This window comes from Nyctibius grandis, chromosome 3 (genome assembly GCF_013368605.1).
Source record: "Nyctibius grandis isolate bNycGra1 chromosome 3, bNycGra1.pri, whole genome shotgun sequence".
Taxonomy (NCBI): domain Eukaryota; kingdom Metazoa; phylum Chordata; class Aves; order Nyctibiiformes; family Nyctibiidae; genus Nyctibius; species Nyctibius grandis.
In genome coordinates, this window is record NC_090660.1 from 69,098,862 (window position 1) to 69,113,006 (window position 14,145).

The 14,145-nt window shown below is 39.9% G+C and overlaps 1 protein-coding gene across 1 annotated transcript in view; it reads left to right on the forward strand.

Annotated features, from left to right (window-relative positions):
* The window catches only part of LOC137661595 (lipoxygenase homology domain-containing protein 1-like), a 192,831-nt gene that overhangs the window by 81,910 nt on the left and 96,776 nt on the right, over positions 1 to 14,145 (forward strand). Inside the window, 1 exon segment of the mRNA XM_068397201.1 lies at positions 6,614 to 6,839. Within this exon segment, the coding sequence (XP_068253302.1) occupies positions 6,614 to 6,839 (226 nt within the window).

A 14,145-nucleotide genomic window follows, 5' to 3' on the forward strand; every position in this document is an offset into this window, starting at 1 on the left:
GATCGATCTTACAGCCAATGCTAGGCTATATTCCAGTTAACAGCCTCTGGTAGGCAGTGTTGTAACTCCCTACCTAAGCACTGTGGAAAGTTTCAAATCCAGTAAAATATTCCTGGTCTGTCTTGGAAAAGCGCAGATCACTTGGAAAAGCCTCAGATATATAAATGGCTACATTCTCCTAATGTGAGAGTTTTGTGCTTACTTTCAAGAACTGACACCCTGATACCCTAAATACTTGGTGTTGGCATAATTTAATTAAACACACAGTAAAAGAAAAGTTCTTCCAGAGCTTTAATGTTATTCTTAAAAAATTTTCCCATTTGTTGTACTTGAGGGTGGAAAAAACAAGCTGTCTGTTGGCACCATTAGTTTAGCAGGTAACAACAATGTGACATTTCCTTTCTCTAATTAATCTGGTAACAGATTATTGGCATCCATTTTAGTGAGTAGTAGCACATTGTTAGCTGTATAGGAAGGTCAAGTGAGTGGGTATTGATATTGGATGAGCTACAGGATGAAGAGCTTGAGTGGACTGGAAAAGAAAGTGTTTAAGTGTCACCATACAATGAGCAGTACTTGTTTACCCATCTTATTTTTGTGACCAAAGCAAGTACGAAGTTGGGAAAAATAATACTGATATTTGTGTGTCCTTTAATCCTACTCCTTACGTGTCTATATCCACCTTTTTCATGAGACTCTTAAGTTTCTGTGTGAGCACCTGTGACGTGTTCTAATTCTTGAGTTAGTGTGTAACTGTGCCAAGTTTGTTGGCCACAATTAACAAATTGGCTGAATTCAGACATCTGGAAAATGCAAGCACCATGGGTGGACCCTGGGTACTTTACTGGTACAGTAGTTACCATATTTTTGGCAACATTTAACAGCTGCATGCTCACAATTTAAAAGATATCTTCTACTTCCAAAGATTTATCTGTCATATGCAGATGCTATAGAAGTTAAACTAATGCAGTCAGTGATTTCTCTTTCTTTTGGGAATTCAGCTGCTGCACGTGTCTTCTCTGAAATTCAGTCAGTGAGGTGGCCTTACATGAAATTAATAACTATCTGTCAAGCATCGCCTCTAGTGGTTGTGTTTAGACATCGGGATTTTGGTGTAGCTGCTTCTGAAGTGTTGACTTATCCAAATGATTTTCATGCTAGCCTGCGTTTATATCAAAGAGATTGCAGGATACTTTCTGTATAACAGGAATTCAGTGACATTATTTTGCTTATTCCAGTATATAAAAGAGAAATGGAGTCATTATAGATATTCTTTCCATCCTTTTACTGAAGTATCTTTCCACTGAACAGTCTCTTGTTAACCCAAGGAACTCTTACTTCACTTTTCAATTAGTTAAACATCTTAAGCACATGAAAATAGGTCATACTGACTCCACTCAAAATATCATAGGTATGCTAGGAACTGAAAAGAGTATCTGCATAGCTCATTTAGAAATTGAATTAAAATTCAGTCCTTGCACCCTCTTTAGGAAGAACTTCTTGCTGATAAACCTGGATTTCAATTTAAGGTTAGAGACAAATTGTAAAATATGAGCTTTGTTAAGCTTCAATTTCAAAAAGTAAGGCCGAGTTTTCTAATGCACAGTTTAATGAAAATGTTCCCATTGCCTTTGGTAAGAAGAGAATTTAGTCCTATGCTTGTACAAAAAATAAATAGTAGCAATGAGCAAAGCATATAGTTGCATCGATCAGCAGGTGATTCTTGTTTAACTGCTCGCAAACATTTAAAATATAGGTGTGTCTGAGGCAAAGCTACCTCTGTTTGAAAATGTGGCCCTTTTGAAAGTGATGGACAGTTTTTCAATAATATGTATTGGTACTGATACTATAAAATATAATGAGTGTTGATGTTATTGTCTGTAACAGTGAAGAAAAGCATTACAAAGAGAACAGAATTACTACTATCATTGTACTCACAATGAAATTATTAAGGTGAATAAGGGCTGGCAGTCTCTGACAAAAGCAGGGTCTGTATGAAGTCCATCCCCTTTAGAGCTTATCACAGAATTTGGCTCAATTTGTTGACCCATCAGAAGGAGTTTCACAGCCAACCAAGTGAACTGCAAATGATGATTCAAGTGTTTTGTAAAACTTTTTGCTGGGAAGAGCGTGATGTTAGCTTTTGTCAGAAGACCTCTCTAATAGGCAATCCTTAAGAAGATCAGTATATCTGATGTTTGTAATATCTAGATTCCTTTACCTCAATGAGATATCTGTATTTCCATGCCCTTATTTCTTACCTCTGCAGGAGTTTAGGTCTTATTTCTGTACATGGCTGATGTAAGCCACATCAGATTGGCAGCTTCATACCCCCAAACTGTTATCTCTTAAATTCTATGACTTTGAATTTCCATCCATGTCAAAACTCTACCATATCAAGCTGAAGAGTTTACAGGGATAAAGGAACTTTGCAAATCAATTTTTAACATTTTTAATAATCAGACATATGAATGTCCACAATACTTTGACCGTGAGCTTTGGCTGAGGATTAGATATCTGATGATTTCTAGTGTCCCTGTGAGAGACATATAAGTGTTGTCCTTGTTCTATAGCTGAGAAAGTGAAGCAAAGGGGGGTTGTGAATTACATAATGTTTCTCAGGAAGCCTAAAGCAGATCCAGGAATAGAATCTAGTTGTCTGATTTCCAGAGTGATGCTTTAGTCCTGGGATCCATCCTTTCTTCTTTGCATGGCCATTTCTTGCAGTTCTGTCAGAAAGGCTGTTTGCATGTAAAATGGAATGTTACTTTTGCAGCCCTGGTGCCAGAATACAGAACAACTAGAGAAAGGGTTTTGTAAACGTGTTATTTACGAGGGCAACAAAGTCAGCTTTGCTCTATAACTTTTTGCAGAATGTTCTGGCATTTATAAATGCCAGGTTGTGTCATGCAGAAGTTCAAGGCAATTTAGTCAATACTGGAAATGAAGAAGCAACCTCAACATACAGTATTGATGTCGGCAAAAGAATATCGTTAGCTCTACTATGTTATGAGAGTATTTTCATCTGCATTTCACCGCAAGAGCAAAATTTGACATACACTTGACAGAATTCCAACTGGCAAAATGTAACATGTTAGCAAGTCAATACCACTGAGAGACCAAAGTGATATCTGATCTGACAGCAAGAAGAGTTGTTCCAACCCCCAAAACTACAACAGGAGCTGAAGCTAAATTTGTAATTTCATTATATGTCTTCCAGAACATCATATACAATTGATTTGCTCTTTGACATTGACATTCTTGCCTTAATTTCCACCCAAGAATAAAAAAGATTTTTTTTTCACAAGAACACCCATAAACAATTAGTCAGAAACAGAAGTATTATTAAGCATGTTATTAGTTTGTCAGTGTTCTGTGCTTTTCATTATTTTTGAGACCTTTCAGTCTCAGAAATATGCCATTACCTATATGTCCTGCACAGCTTACCATTCAAAAAAACCTAATAATTTGTGAGTCTAGTAGACAGGGACGCTTTATACTCTTCCTCCCTGTAGTCAAAAGCAAGCAAATACATTTGACTTGATGCTTTGGACAAATTCTCACTTGGCACATGGGCATAATTTCCTTAATTTTGTTATATTCTGTACTCTTTTAGAGTGTGAATGTTAGGGAGGGATAGGAAGTATAGAAAGACGCAAACACAGGAATGTTTAGAAATGCTAAACAGGACTTTAGTGAATCTAATTCAACTGCTTGCAACTTTCTGTTCTGTACTGATTTTTCTTGAAACTGCATTTGATTAGGTTTGATGGATCGCTGTGTTGCTTATCCAGTAACAGAAAACCCCTGCATGGTGATATGGTGATGAATGGGTTTTGTCATTTCCATATACTTTTTAAATTGCTGCTTCTTTTTTTTTTTTTCTTCTTTTTTTTTCTTTCTTGGTAAGCTATCGTACCCCTGCTTATTTTTGTGAGTTCTTCTCTCCAGTTGTACCAGTGGTCTGCCAAACATCAGCTACAATGTGGCCAGCAGGTTGAGGGAGGTGATTCTGCCCCTCTACTCCTCTCTGGTGAGACCCCACCTGGAGTACTGCATCCAGCTCTGGAGTCCTCAGCACAGAAAAGACATGGACCTGTTGGTGCAGGTCCAGAGGAGGGCCACAAAAATGGTCAGAGGGCTGGAACACCTCTCCTATTAAGAAAGGCTGAGAGAGCTGGGGTTGTTCAGCCTGGAGAAGAGAAGTCTCCAGGGAGACCTTATTGCAGCCTTTCAGTACTTAAAGGGGGCTTACAAGAAAGATGGGGACAGACTTTTTAGCAGGGCCTGTTGCGATAGCACAAGGGATAATGGTTTTAAACTAAAAAAGGGTAGATTTAGACTAGATATAAGGAAGAAACTTTTTACAGTGAGGGTGGTGAAACATTGGAACAAGTCGCCCAGAGAGGTGGTAGATGTCCCATCCCTGGAAACATTCAAGGTCAGGTTAGATGGGGCTCTGAGCAACCTGATCTAGTTGAAGATGTCCCTGCTCATTGCAGGGGAGTTGGACTAGATGACCCTTAAAGGTCCCTTCCAAACTATTCTATGATTCTATGACACAGTGTTGAAACCCTTTGCAGATTCACCTGGAAATGTATCTCCCATCTTAGACTTCCTTCTGAAAAAAATGCACTTTGGCGTAATATGATAAATAAAATTAATATAATTAAGAAAGTTATGGCTTCACTTTTCAGCCAACTCATATGATACCTACTATAGATATGCAGGATTTTTTTTTCAATAATATTTCAGTTTGCTTCATAGCCAAATGACTGATTAGATGCTTCAGAAGACAAAAGAGGCTCTTTGACAGAGTTTCCTGGTCCTGACCAAGAGTCATGGCAATGAATACTGTATGCAAAGATGGCTGTGATGATCATCTTTCAACAGGGGTTATGCCGGAATTTAATCATGGGCATGAGGTCACAAGGTTTCAATATTTTATTTACTAAATTGCTCTTTAACACTTCTGTACCACAAAGAGCAGCCAGTGCCTAGAACTTAGGAGAGCACCACCTCTGTTTGCCAATACTACAATTTACAATTAGGCTGAGAGTTCTAATATATTGTTATATTTATTTTCAAGGCAACCTTAGCAGTTACTTGCCCACTGCAGAAGTCTCTGTTTTGTAGCTGAGTGACAGGGTTATTATGGTAACTTAGCCTATGTCCTGGCTACATTTGTGGTTAGTTTCAGAGAGCTTTTTGTCTGCTGCTGTAATTCTGCTGTGAGTATTAGTGATATATTTTTGATGTACATGATTTTATTGCGTTAATGTTATCATTATACCTTCAGTTAGCACCTCTTACTTTAACATACTGTTTTAATATAGGAAAACCTACTACTTTGGCCATAAGCGTGACTCTGTTGAGATCTTATACCACTAGCACATATGTCATGATATCATCCTATGAGTCTGAGTCGTGCTAGGCTTGCCTCAGGGATGCAAGGAAATGGTGATCAATTAGTGCTGCAAGATTCTCTTCTGTGATGGTCCTCATGACCAAGAAATGTCAGTGTTACACCAGCCTGTGTCATTGCCTAGGAAAACATTTCAACAAAAGAGTGAAAGGGTTATGTCTCTAGTGTCTCTGATGTTTCCCAGCTCCACAGAGAAAAGGAGCATTGTCCTGTGGTCTTCCTTAGCAAAAAACATTGAAGGGGAAACTCTCACTCTGGGGCAGAGTTACTAATATTACCTTCTGGAACACAGACCTTCAAACACAAATCTTAATTCATTCTTTTTGATGATGTGGACTATTGGGGCAATGTTGATGTTAACTGTCAATCCATTTTTTCTTCGGTTTTTGTTTTGAGGCTAAACAGTACAAAATTAGTATAATGGTAAAAGAAACAACTGTGTTTTGTTCTTTTTTTTTTCTCTGTGATTTTTCTTCCCAATACCAAGAGCTTTCAAACACATCACTGCAAATGGAAGTGGTTAACCCTGTTTTTGTGCTTAGGTTCTTGCCGTCAGCATTGCTCAAAAAACTTCTGCAGCCCAAAACAAAGTGGCTCTTATTTCAGGGCTGCAGTATTCAATGTGACATAGTCATGTTTTATTGTTTAAATTTGCTGCAGTGTGGCGTCAGCGCTTACAGAAACAGTTAACTCAGACACCAATGCACATAAAAACAGAAGACAAAGAGAAAAGTGGGCCATAGCAGACTGATAAGTGGTAGGAATAGTTAATAGGGCTCTGCTGATGGTAACTGTATGGATTGCAAAATATGTTATTTCATGCAGCAATGACTGAAGGTTCTTCTGCTTGTTAAAGTATTTGTCTAGAAATAGAGATTTACAGTATAACACTACAAATGATTCTGGCAAGAGATCTAAAACTAGACTGAATTGTTTGAGGCCTTTAGTCACTTGAAATAATATGGTGCTGAAGTCAATAAAATTACACTTGCAGACTACTCCATATGCTTTTGCTCGATTGCTCTGGGATTCATTGTATATTAAGGCTTCATTTTCTAAAAAATAACCCAGTACTCTAGGTTATATTAGCTGCAGATTTAACTTGCAATGCCCAGTATAAGAGGGATTACTAAAAGACAACATTGTAACTTGTTATTAAAATCCGGGATTTTTTTTTTGTCATTGCAGATTAATCTCAGAGATCTTGGGCAGCTATATAAAATCCGCATTGGCCACGACAACACTGGAAATGATCCCAGTTGGTACCTGAAGGAAGTCAGACTTGAAAGGGTATTCCCTCTTTCTGATGAAGAGATTTGTCTCCCCATAGAGTGCTGGCTTGCAGAAGACAAGGGTGAAGGTGATACGTGGAGAGAAGCAGCAATAAGAAACCCCGCAAAGGAGCTTTTGCCATGTACGTGCTTCATATTTTAGATCATGTGTTCACAGAATCACAGAGTAGTTTTGGTTGGAAAGGACCTTTAAGATCATTGAGTCCAACCCATTAACCTAATACTGCCAAGTCCACCACTAAACCATGTCCCTAAGCACCACATCTACCCATCTTTTAAACACCTCCAGGGATGGTGACTCCACCACTCCCCTGGGCAGCCTTCACTAGCCATATCCTGTGAGTATATGACAGCTTTTCATGTTTCTTGCAGGGCAGACTGCCCAAAACCCAGGGTAACCATGAAACAATCCCTTCCAGGTACTTTCTAGTTCCACAGAAAAGGGAAGTGATCATTTTACCCCACTCTTTTCCTCCCCAAAATAAGAATAGCTGTGGCCAGGGCATCTTACCCCTATAAAATTCTTGATCTCTGAGTGCCCCTAAATCACTGACAAATAATGCTCTTTAAAGCAAGACACTGGGCAGGAAATCAAGGCATATTAATGTATGTAATGTCATGTCACATCCAGTTCCTTTTAGCAAGTTTGATATCGTCCTTTCTTGTGCTGCATAAAATATTCTTTACCAGAAATCCACGATCTGAATCACCACACACGTGTTTTCCAAATCAGATTCAAGTCACAGCAATTCACATAGGAATTGCAAGCTGCAGGGTGGCACTTTGGTACTTCAAAGTTTACCACAGCTTTGACGCGCTTTGTTCTCTTCAAGTGAAGTGAGAAATAGCCCATCATATAAAGTTATTTAAAAAGTCCTGGGCCTCTGTGAAGGAATAGGGAGCCAGTAAAATAATTTAGCACGATGGGGTTTTTTTTAATAGAATTCTCTTTAAGTTAATAGGATGACAACAATGCAGCTGATGGTAGACAATACTGTCTGACAGTGGTAGGTCTTACATAGCTAGGTGCTATCATTCAGGCAAACTGTATTCAAAATGAAGTGATGAATATTGCAAGGAATCAGTCATTCAACATAAAAAAGGGTCATCGTACACTTAGTGACAATCAAATCATTTCAGAAGAAAATATCAAACAAGTGAAAAACCTCAACACAAAAGAATATAATTCTCTGAAAAAACTATCAAGATTGGTGATGTGTGAATGTTTTTGATGGGTTTCAAGGACAAAGGTACTACTGATCTCTATTACAGAGGCCAGAAGATGCTGAGAAACATGTATGTGCCAGCTCATGTTTCCCCTCTACGCTTTTTTTTCTTTGTTGTTAAAATTATTCTGCAGACTGTTTAGTGACTTTGATAAGAGATTTAAAAACCTGGGACTGATCAGGATGAACCAGGCCCTATGACCATTAAGACATACCACAGTAACATATGCCACTTCTTATACTGTCTCATATGTATACTGGTGCAACAGAAAAATAGTGCAGAAGCCAATTAACTTGTATGAACAGTTAATTCAACATCAATAACTCAAATCTGCACTATGTGGTCTGAAATACCCATTCATAGAAAAGTACTAATATTCTGGTAAGTGCAGTCCATTTATGTACTTGTATGTGAAAAATCAACTCAGTTCTATCAAGTGGTGGGAATATGTTTAAAACAGCACATTTATCTACTTTTTAATCATCACATTGCTGCATCTTTCCTTGCTTTTGCAGGAACATTATCTTTATTAAAATATACGTCTCAAGTTTGTGAGAAAAGGTGCATTAGAAAGGATTTGGAAATTTCCTGAAATTGCAAGTTTTACAAATTAATTATTGATTTTAGGCACATTTAAACTGAACATCAATAGAAACTCAGCAAGGCCTCCCAAGGATTTCCTATATAGTTTCTCAAGAACAAGTGAATGAAACACTATCCATTTGCATTTCCCATTTAAAAGCTAATTGCTTACAAGTACTGGACAAATCACATCAAGTCACTTTCTCCAGCAGAACAAAAAATGTACCACTTATTACTTAATGATAAGCTGATATGATTTAGTAATTTGTATCCTGTACTTTCAATTCAATCTGGTATCTTCTAGTGGCATTAAATTTGCTTAATTATAAAAGTGATCTGATGAAAACTTTAAACTCTTCTGGGACAGCCCTTGCAAGGACCGAGAGAGGCTGTCCCTTCCTCTGAGTCCTTGATATGGGTTCCCACCTGCCCTTGTGCCCCTGTGCTTGTCGAGATGGGCTGGTGACTCCTGTGGTGGGCCTGGGAGAAGACAGAGCAGTGTGTTACTTGAGCTCCCCCCTGACAGTGTCCGTCTATGGTCTTTTGTGAGTGTGCAGAAGACGTTTATTACACAACCTAACATGGATTGTCTTCGAATATGGCTGAAGGGGTGCATGATACAAGAAGTGTTTAATTTTCTTGCTGTTCTGTTTCAGTGAACGTAAACTTCAAATGAGAATATAAATGGTGAATCCTGCCCTGTTCTTGTTCACATAATTGAAGCAATAACTGTACTGATTCGAGATAAAAGACAAATATTGAGGCTGAGGCAAGAAAAATTCCAGCTCAAAAGATTTAGATTTCTTTTCCACTTGGAGAAATACACAGGCAAATACAGAAAGATTAGAATGTGCCCACTGATTGAAACAGTGCAAAAGATGACCAAAGGAAATAGTAATGACTCAAGTATTATCTCTACAAAATTTGCATTCCTGTTTAATCATTCAGGAGGCACTGACTACTTAGGTAAATAGTCAAGCTTCTCTTTCCTATTGTAAAACTGATTAGTAAGTGTGTTTTTTCAAATCTGATTGTTTTCTTATATGTTATGAAGAATATTCCCACATATTTTTTAGGATATTGCTCCAAATAGCAGGAGTAAATGGAAGAGCAGATTAGAAAGCCTGAAAACTGTAATTCTAATTGAAATGTCTTCACCTGATAGTGTGTTTGTATTTATGTCTTCTCAAATAATATATGCACCACTTCTGAGGAAGGTAGTGCCTCTTAACCGCTATCAGCCTTTAAGAAATTGTTCCTTTTTAGCCTTAATGCTACACCAATCCATATCTTTACCCTTCTGTCATGGCAAAATGCCAAACACTATTTGTGCAAACTGTGTAGTAAATACCAAATGATAAAATCACACGACAGCGATTCAATCTTGTTGTTTAACAAATGAAGCCAAAATGGCCATTTCATTAAAGCGAGCACATTGTATGGAAAAAAGGCAGAACCTGGAGCAGTACTGTGTAATACTGTTCTAATATCTTAGATTGCTGTCATTAAGGGAGGACTGAATAGAAACAGTCTGACAATTTTAATGTTGTATATCGTTTACCATCTCTCTAGGTTTTGTGTTCTTTGGCCAGTTTGTCTGTTTCCACTAGCTGCCTGATGGGAGCGGATTTGTGCAGTGAAGCAGTTGGTGCTAAAAATGCAATGAGCTAAGGGTCCAATGTTCTCATTATGTGCATTTAGGGGGAAGTTACTCTGGGCTTGTTCTAGTCTGTTCCCACGGACTGGCTGCCAATTTGTGGCAAGATCGTTGTCATTGTGTTCCTGGAACATATTCTCTGGTTTAGTTTCATCCAAAAAGAATCTAGGTTTTTTTTCTCTAAAACCACTCCATGCTGCAAACCAGAAAGAAGTAAGGAGGGCCAACCAGGGGATTCAGTTTCTTAATTCAAACTAATGTGCTGTTGTAGGCACACCAGTGTCATTAGGCTCAGACAGCTGTAATGCAGAGGAAGCTTATCTAACATACTTTGAGTAATAAGCGATAAGGATATTCATCTTGAATTCATCTGCTCTTAACTAGAATACTAAAATAATGACTGTACTTTTCTCTCAGTAGAATTATTTTGAAAAGAACTGACAATGGGACAGGAGTTTATACTAAGTCAGCAGAAAAAGACCATTATTTCTGCAGTGAAAACTTACATTTTCTTATTCTCACCAATAAATTCTTTTTAATTCTATTAGGGTTATTTTCTTATTCTCCCAAAATATATCAAAATATTAACTTAGTCTTTAATGCAAAGCAACCTTCAATGCTTACTTACTGTTTATATTTTCCAAAGGAAAATGTCATAAGTCACTGAATTCTGTACATTACTCCTCCATAAGGAAATGAGAATTATATACTGTGCTTGCAGATTGGGGCCAAACTAACTCTTACCATTAGTGAATGATCAGGAACATACCAACCTTCTATACTGAAAACCCTGATTCAGGTGCCCAGAATAAGAAGCCTGGAAAAAACGTTTCTCTAACTTGGATTCTGTTGCCCTTAGCATGCCCGTAGGTTACCTTTGCTTCATAAACAGAGAAACAAAACTTCCTTTCTCTCTTCCCCTTTACTCCAGGTAGTTCATGTTCTTGTGTTATCAATAGATGCCAGAAGCTGGAGTCTGGACTTAAAAATAACACCTGAAGTCTCATGATAACATCTCAAGAGGTAGCAGTAGTAGCATTTTTATGGACTGAGGAAGTACAAATTTGGTACTTGTACACTTGACTGCTCAGTGACTCCTATAGTATTTTTGATACTTCTGGTATGCCTTTTTTTTTTTAACACAGTCATTATACTGCTTCAATGTCTGTCTTTCATGGAGCTTTTTAGAAGCTCCCTACCTCTGCCTGAAAACATTTTACCTCCTTTTTTTCAGCTGTTTCATCCATGCATCCATGTCCCAGAGTTTTCTGTTTGATTATAGAGCTTATCTAAAGTTACTCTGTTAGTAATTTGAAGATTTCAATCACTTATTCTCTGCAAGGTCATTTTGTTTTTTAGTGAGTGCTAGCTGAGATTTTTTCCTGCTATTTTGTATAAATTAATCCTCTTATATCCTTTATCAAAGTTGTTTTATTTTTCAATATGTTTCTTCTATTACTTTGATGTGCCCCACATGAGACGGATGGCTAGATGTGAGTCTAACATGTCCCTCATAATGCTGAGACAATATTCCTTGACTTCTGTTCAGTGGTTGGTTTTATGATATAATTTTCAACATGGTAGAGTTCAGGATCTCATGTGGCAGGAACAGAATAGCTAGCAGAATCACAACCCTGGACTTCAGGAGGGCCAACTTTGGCCTTTTCAAGCAATTGCTAGGGGAAATCCCATGGGACAGGGTACTAGAAGGTAAGGGGGCTCAAGATAGTTGGTTAGCATTCAAGGACTGCTTCTTCCGAGCTCAAGATCAGAACATCCCAGCAGGTAGGAAGTCAAGGAAGGGTACCAGGAGACCTGCATGGTTAAACAGGGAACTGCTGGGCAAACTCAAGTGGAAGAAGAGGGTGTACAGATCATGGAAGGAGGGGCTGGCCACTTGGGAGGAATATAAGTCTGTTGTCAGAGGATGTAGGGAGGCAACTAGGAAAGCTAAGGCCTCCTTGGAATTAAACCTTGCAAGAGAGGTCAAGGACAACAGAAAGGGCTTCTTCAAATACATTGCAGGTAAAGCCAACACTAGAGGCAATGTAGGCCCACTGATGAATGAGGTGGGGGTCCTGGAGGCAGAGGATAAAAAGAAGGCGGAGTTACTGAATGCCTTCTTTGCCTCTGTCTATACTGTTGGAGGCTGTCCTGAGGAGCCCCGGACCCCTGAGGCCCCAGAAGAAGTCAGGATAGAGGAGGAATCTGTCTTGGTTGATGAGGGCTGGGTCAGGGACCAATTAAGCAACCTGGACACCCATAAATCCATGGGCCCTGATGGGATGCATCCGCAGGTGCTGAGGGAGCTGGCAGAAGTCATTGCTAGGCCACTCTCCATCATCTTTGCTAAGTCGTGGGCAACGGGAGAGGTGCTTGAGGACTGGAGGAAAGCGAATGTCACTCCAGTCTTCAAAAAGGGCAAGAAGGAGGACCCAGGTAACTATAGACCGGTCAGCCTCACCTCCATCCCCGGAAAGGCGATGGAGCAACTTGTTCTTGGTGCTGTCTCTAGGCACATCAAGGATAGGGGGATCATTAGGGGCAGTCAACATGGCTTCACCAAGGGGAATTCATGCTTAACCAACTTGATAGCCTTTTATGAGGACATAACCCGGTGGATAGATGATGGTAAAGCTGTGGATGTGGTCTATCTCGATTTCAGTAAAGCGTTTGACACGGTCTCCCACAGCATCCTCGCAGCTAAACTGAGGAAGTGTGGTCTGGATGATCAGGCAGTGAGGTGGATTGTGAACTGGCTGAAGGAAAGAAGCCAGAGAGTGGTGGTCAATGGGACAGAGTCCAGTTGGAGGTCTGTGTCTAGCGGAGTCCCTCAAGGGTCGGTACTGGGACCAGTACTATTCAATATATTCATTAATGACTTGGATGAGGGAATAGAGTGCACTGTCAGCAAGTTCGCTGATGACACAAAACTGGGAGGAGTGGCTGACACACAGGAAGGCTGCGCAGCCATTCAGAGAGACCTAGACAGGCTGGAGAGTTGGGCGGGGAGAAGCTTAATGAAATATAACAAGGGCAAGTGTAGAGTCCTGCATCTGGGCAAGAACAACCCCATGTACCAGTACAAGTTGGGGGCAGAGCTGTTGGAGAGCAGCGTAGGGGAAAGGGACCTGGGGGTCCTAGTGGACAGCAGGATGACCATGAGCCAGCAGTGTGCTCTTGTGGCCAAGAAGGCCAATGGCATCCTGGGGTGTATTAGAAGGGGTGTGGTTAGCAGGTCAAGAGAGGTTCTCCTCTCCCTCTACTCTGCCCTGGTGAGGCCGCATCTGGAATATTGTGTCCAGTTCTGGGCCCCTCAGTTCAAGAAGGACAGGGAACTGCTAGAGAGAGTCCAGCGCAGAGCCACGAAGATGATTAAGGGGGTGGAACATCTCCCTTATGAGGAGAGGCTGAGGGAGCTGGGTCTCTTTAGCTTAGAGAAGAGGAGACTGAGGGGGGACCTCATTAATGTTTTTAAATATGTAAAGGGCAAGTGTCATGAGGATGGAGCCAGGCTCTTCTCAGTGACATCCCTTGACAGGACAAGGGGCAATGGGTGCAAGCTGGAACACAGGAGGTTCCACATAAATATGAGGAAAAACTTCTTTACGGTGAGGGTGACTGAACACTGGAACAGGCTGCCCAGAGAGGTTGTGGAGTCTCCTTCTCTGGAGACATTCAAAACCCGCCTGGACGCATTCCTGTGTGATATGGTCTAGGTAATCCTGCTCCGGCAGGGGGATTGGACTAGATGATCTTTCGAGGTCCCTTCCAATCCCTAACATTCTGTGATTCTGTGATTCTGTGGTTTTCTTTCCCTTTTTTGCCTATGGGCCTACCTCTCTGCTTTGTCACCCAAGTTTTCAGCTGGTGTAGTTTCAGTAAATTAACGTATAGTAAAATGAAGTTGTTACTATAGAATAGAGGATTAGGCTATAGAGTGCCAGTTCTCAGAGTTTTGG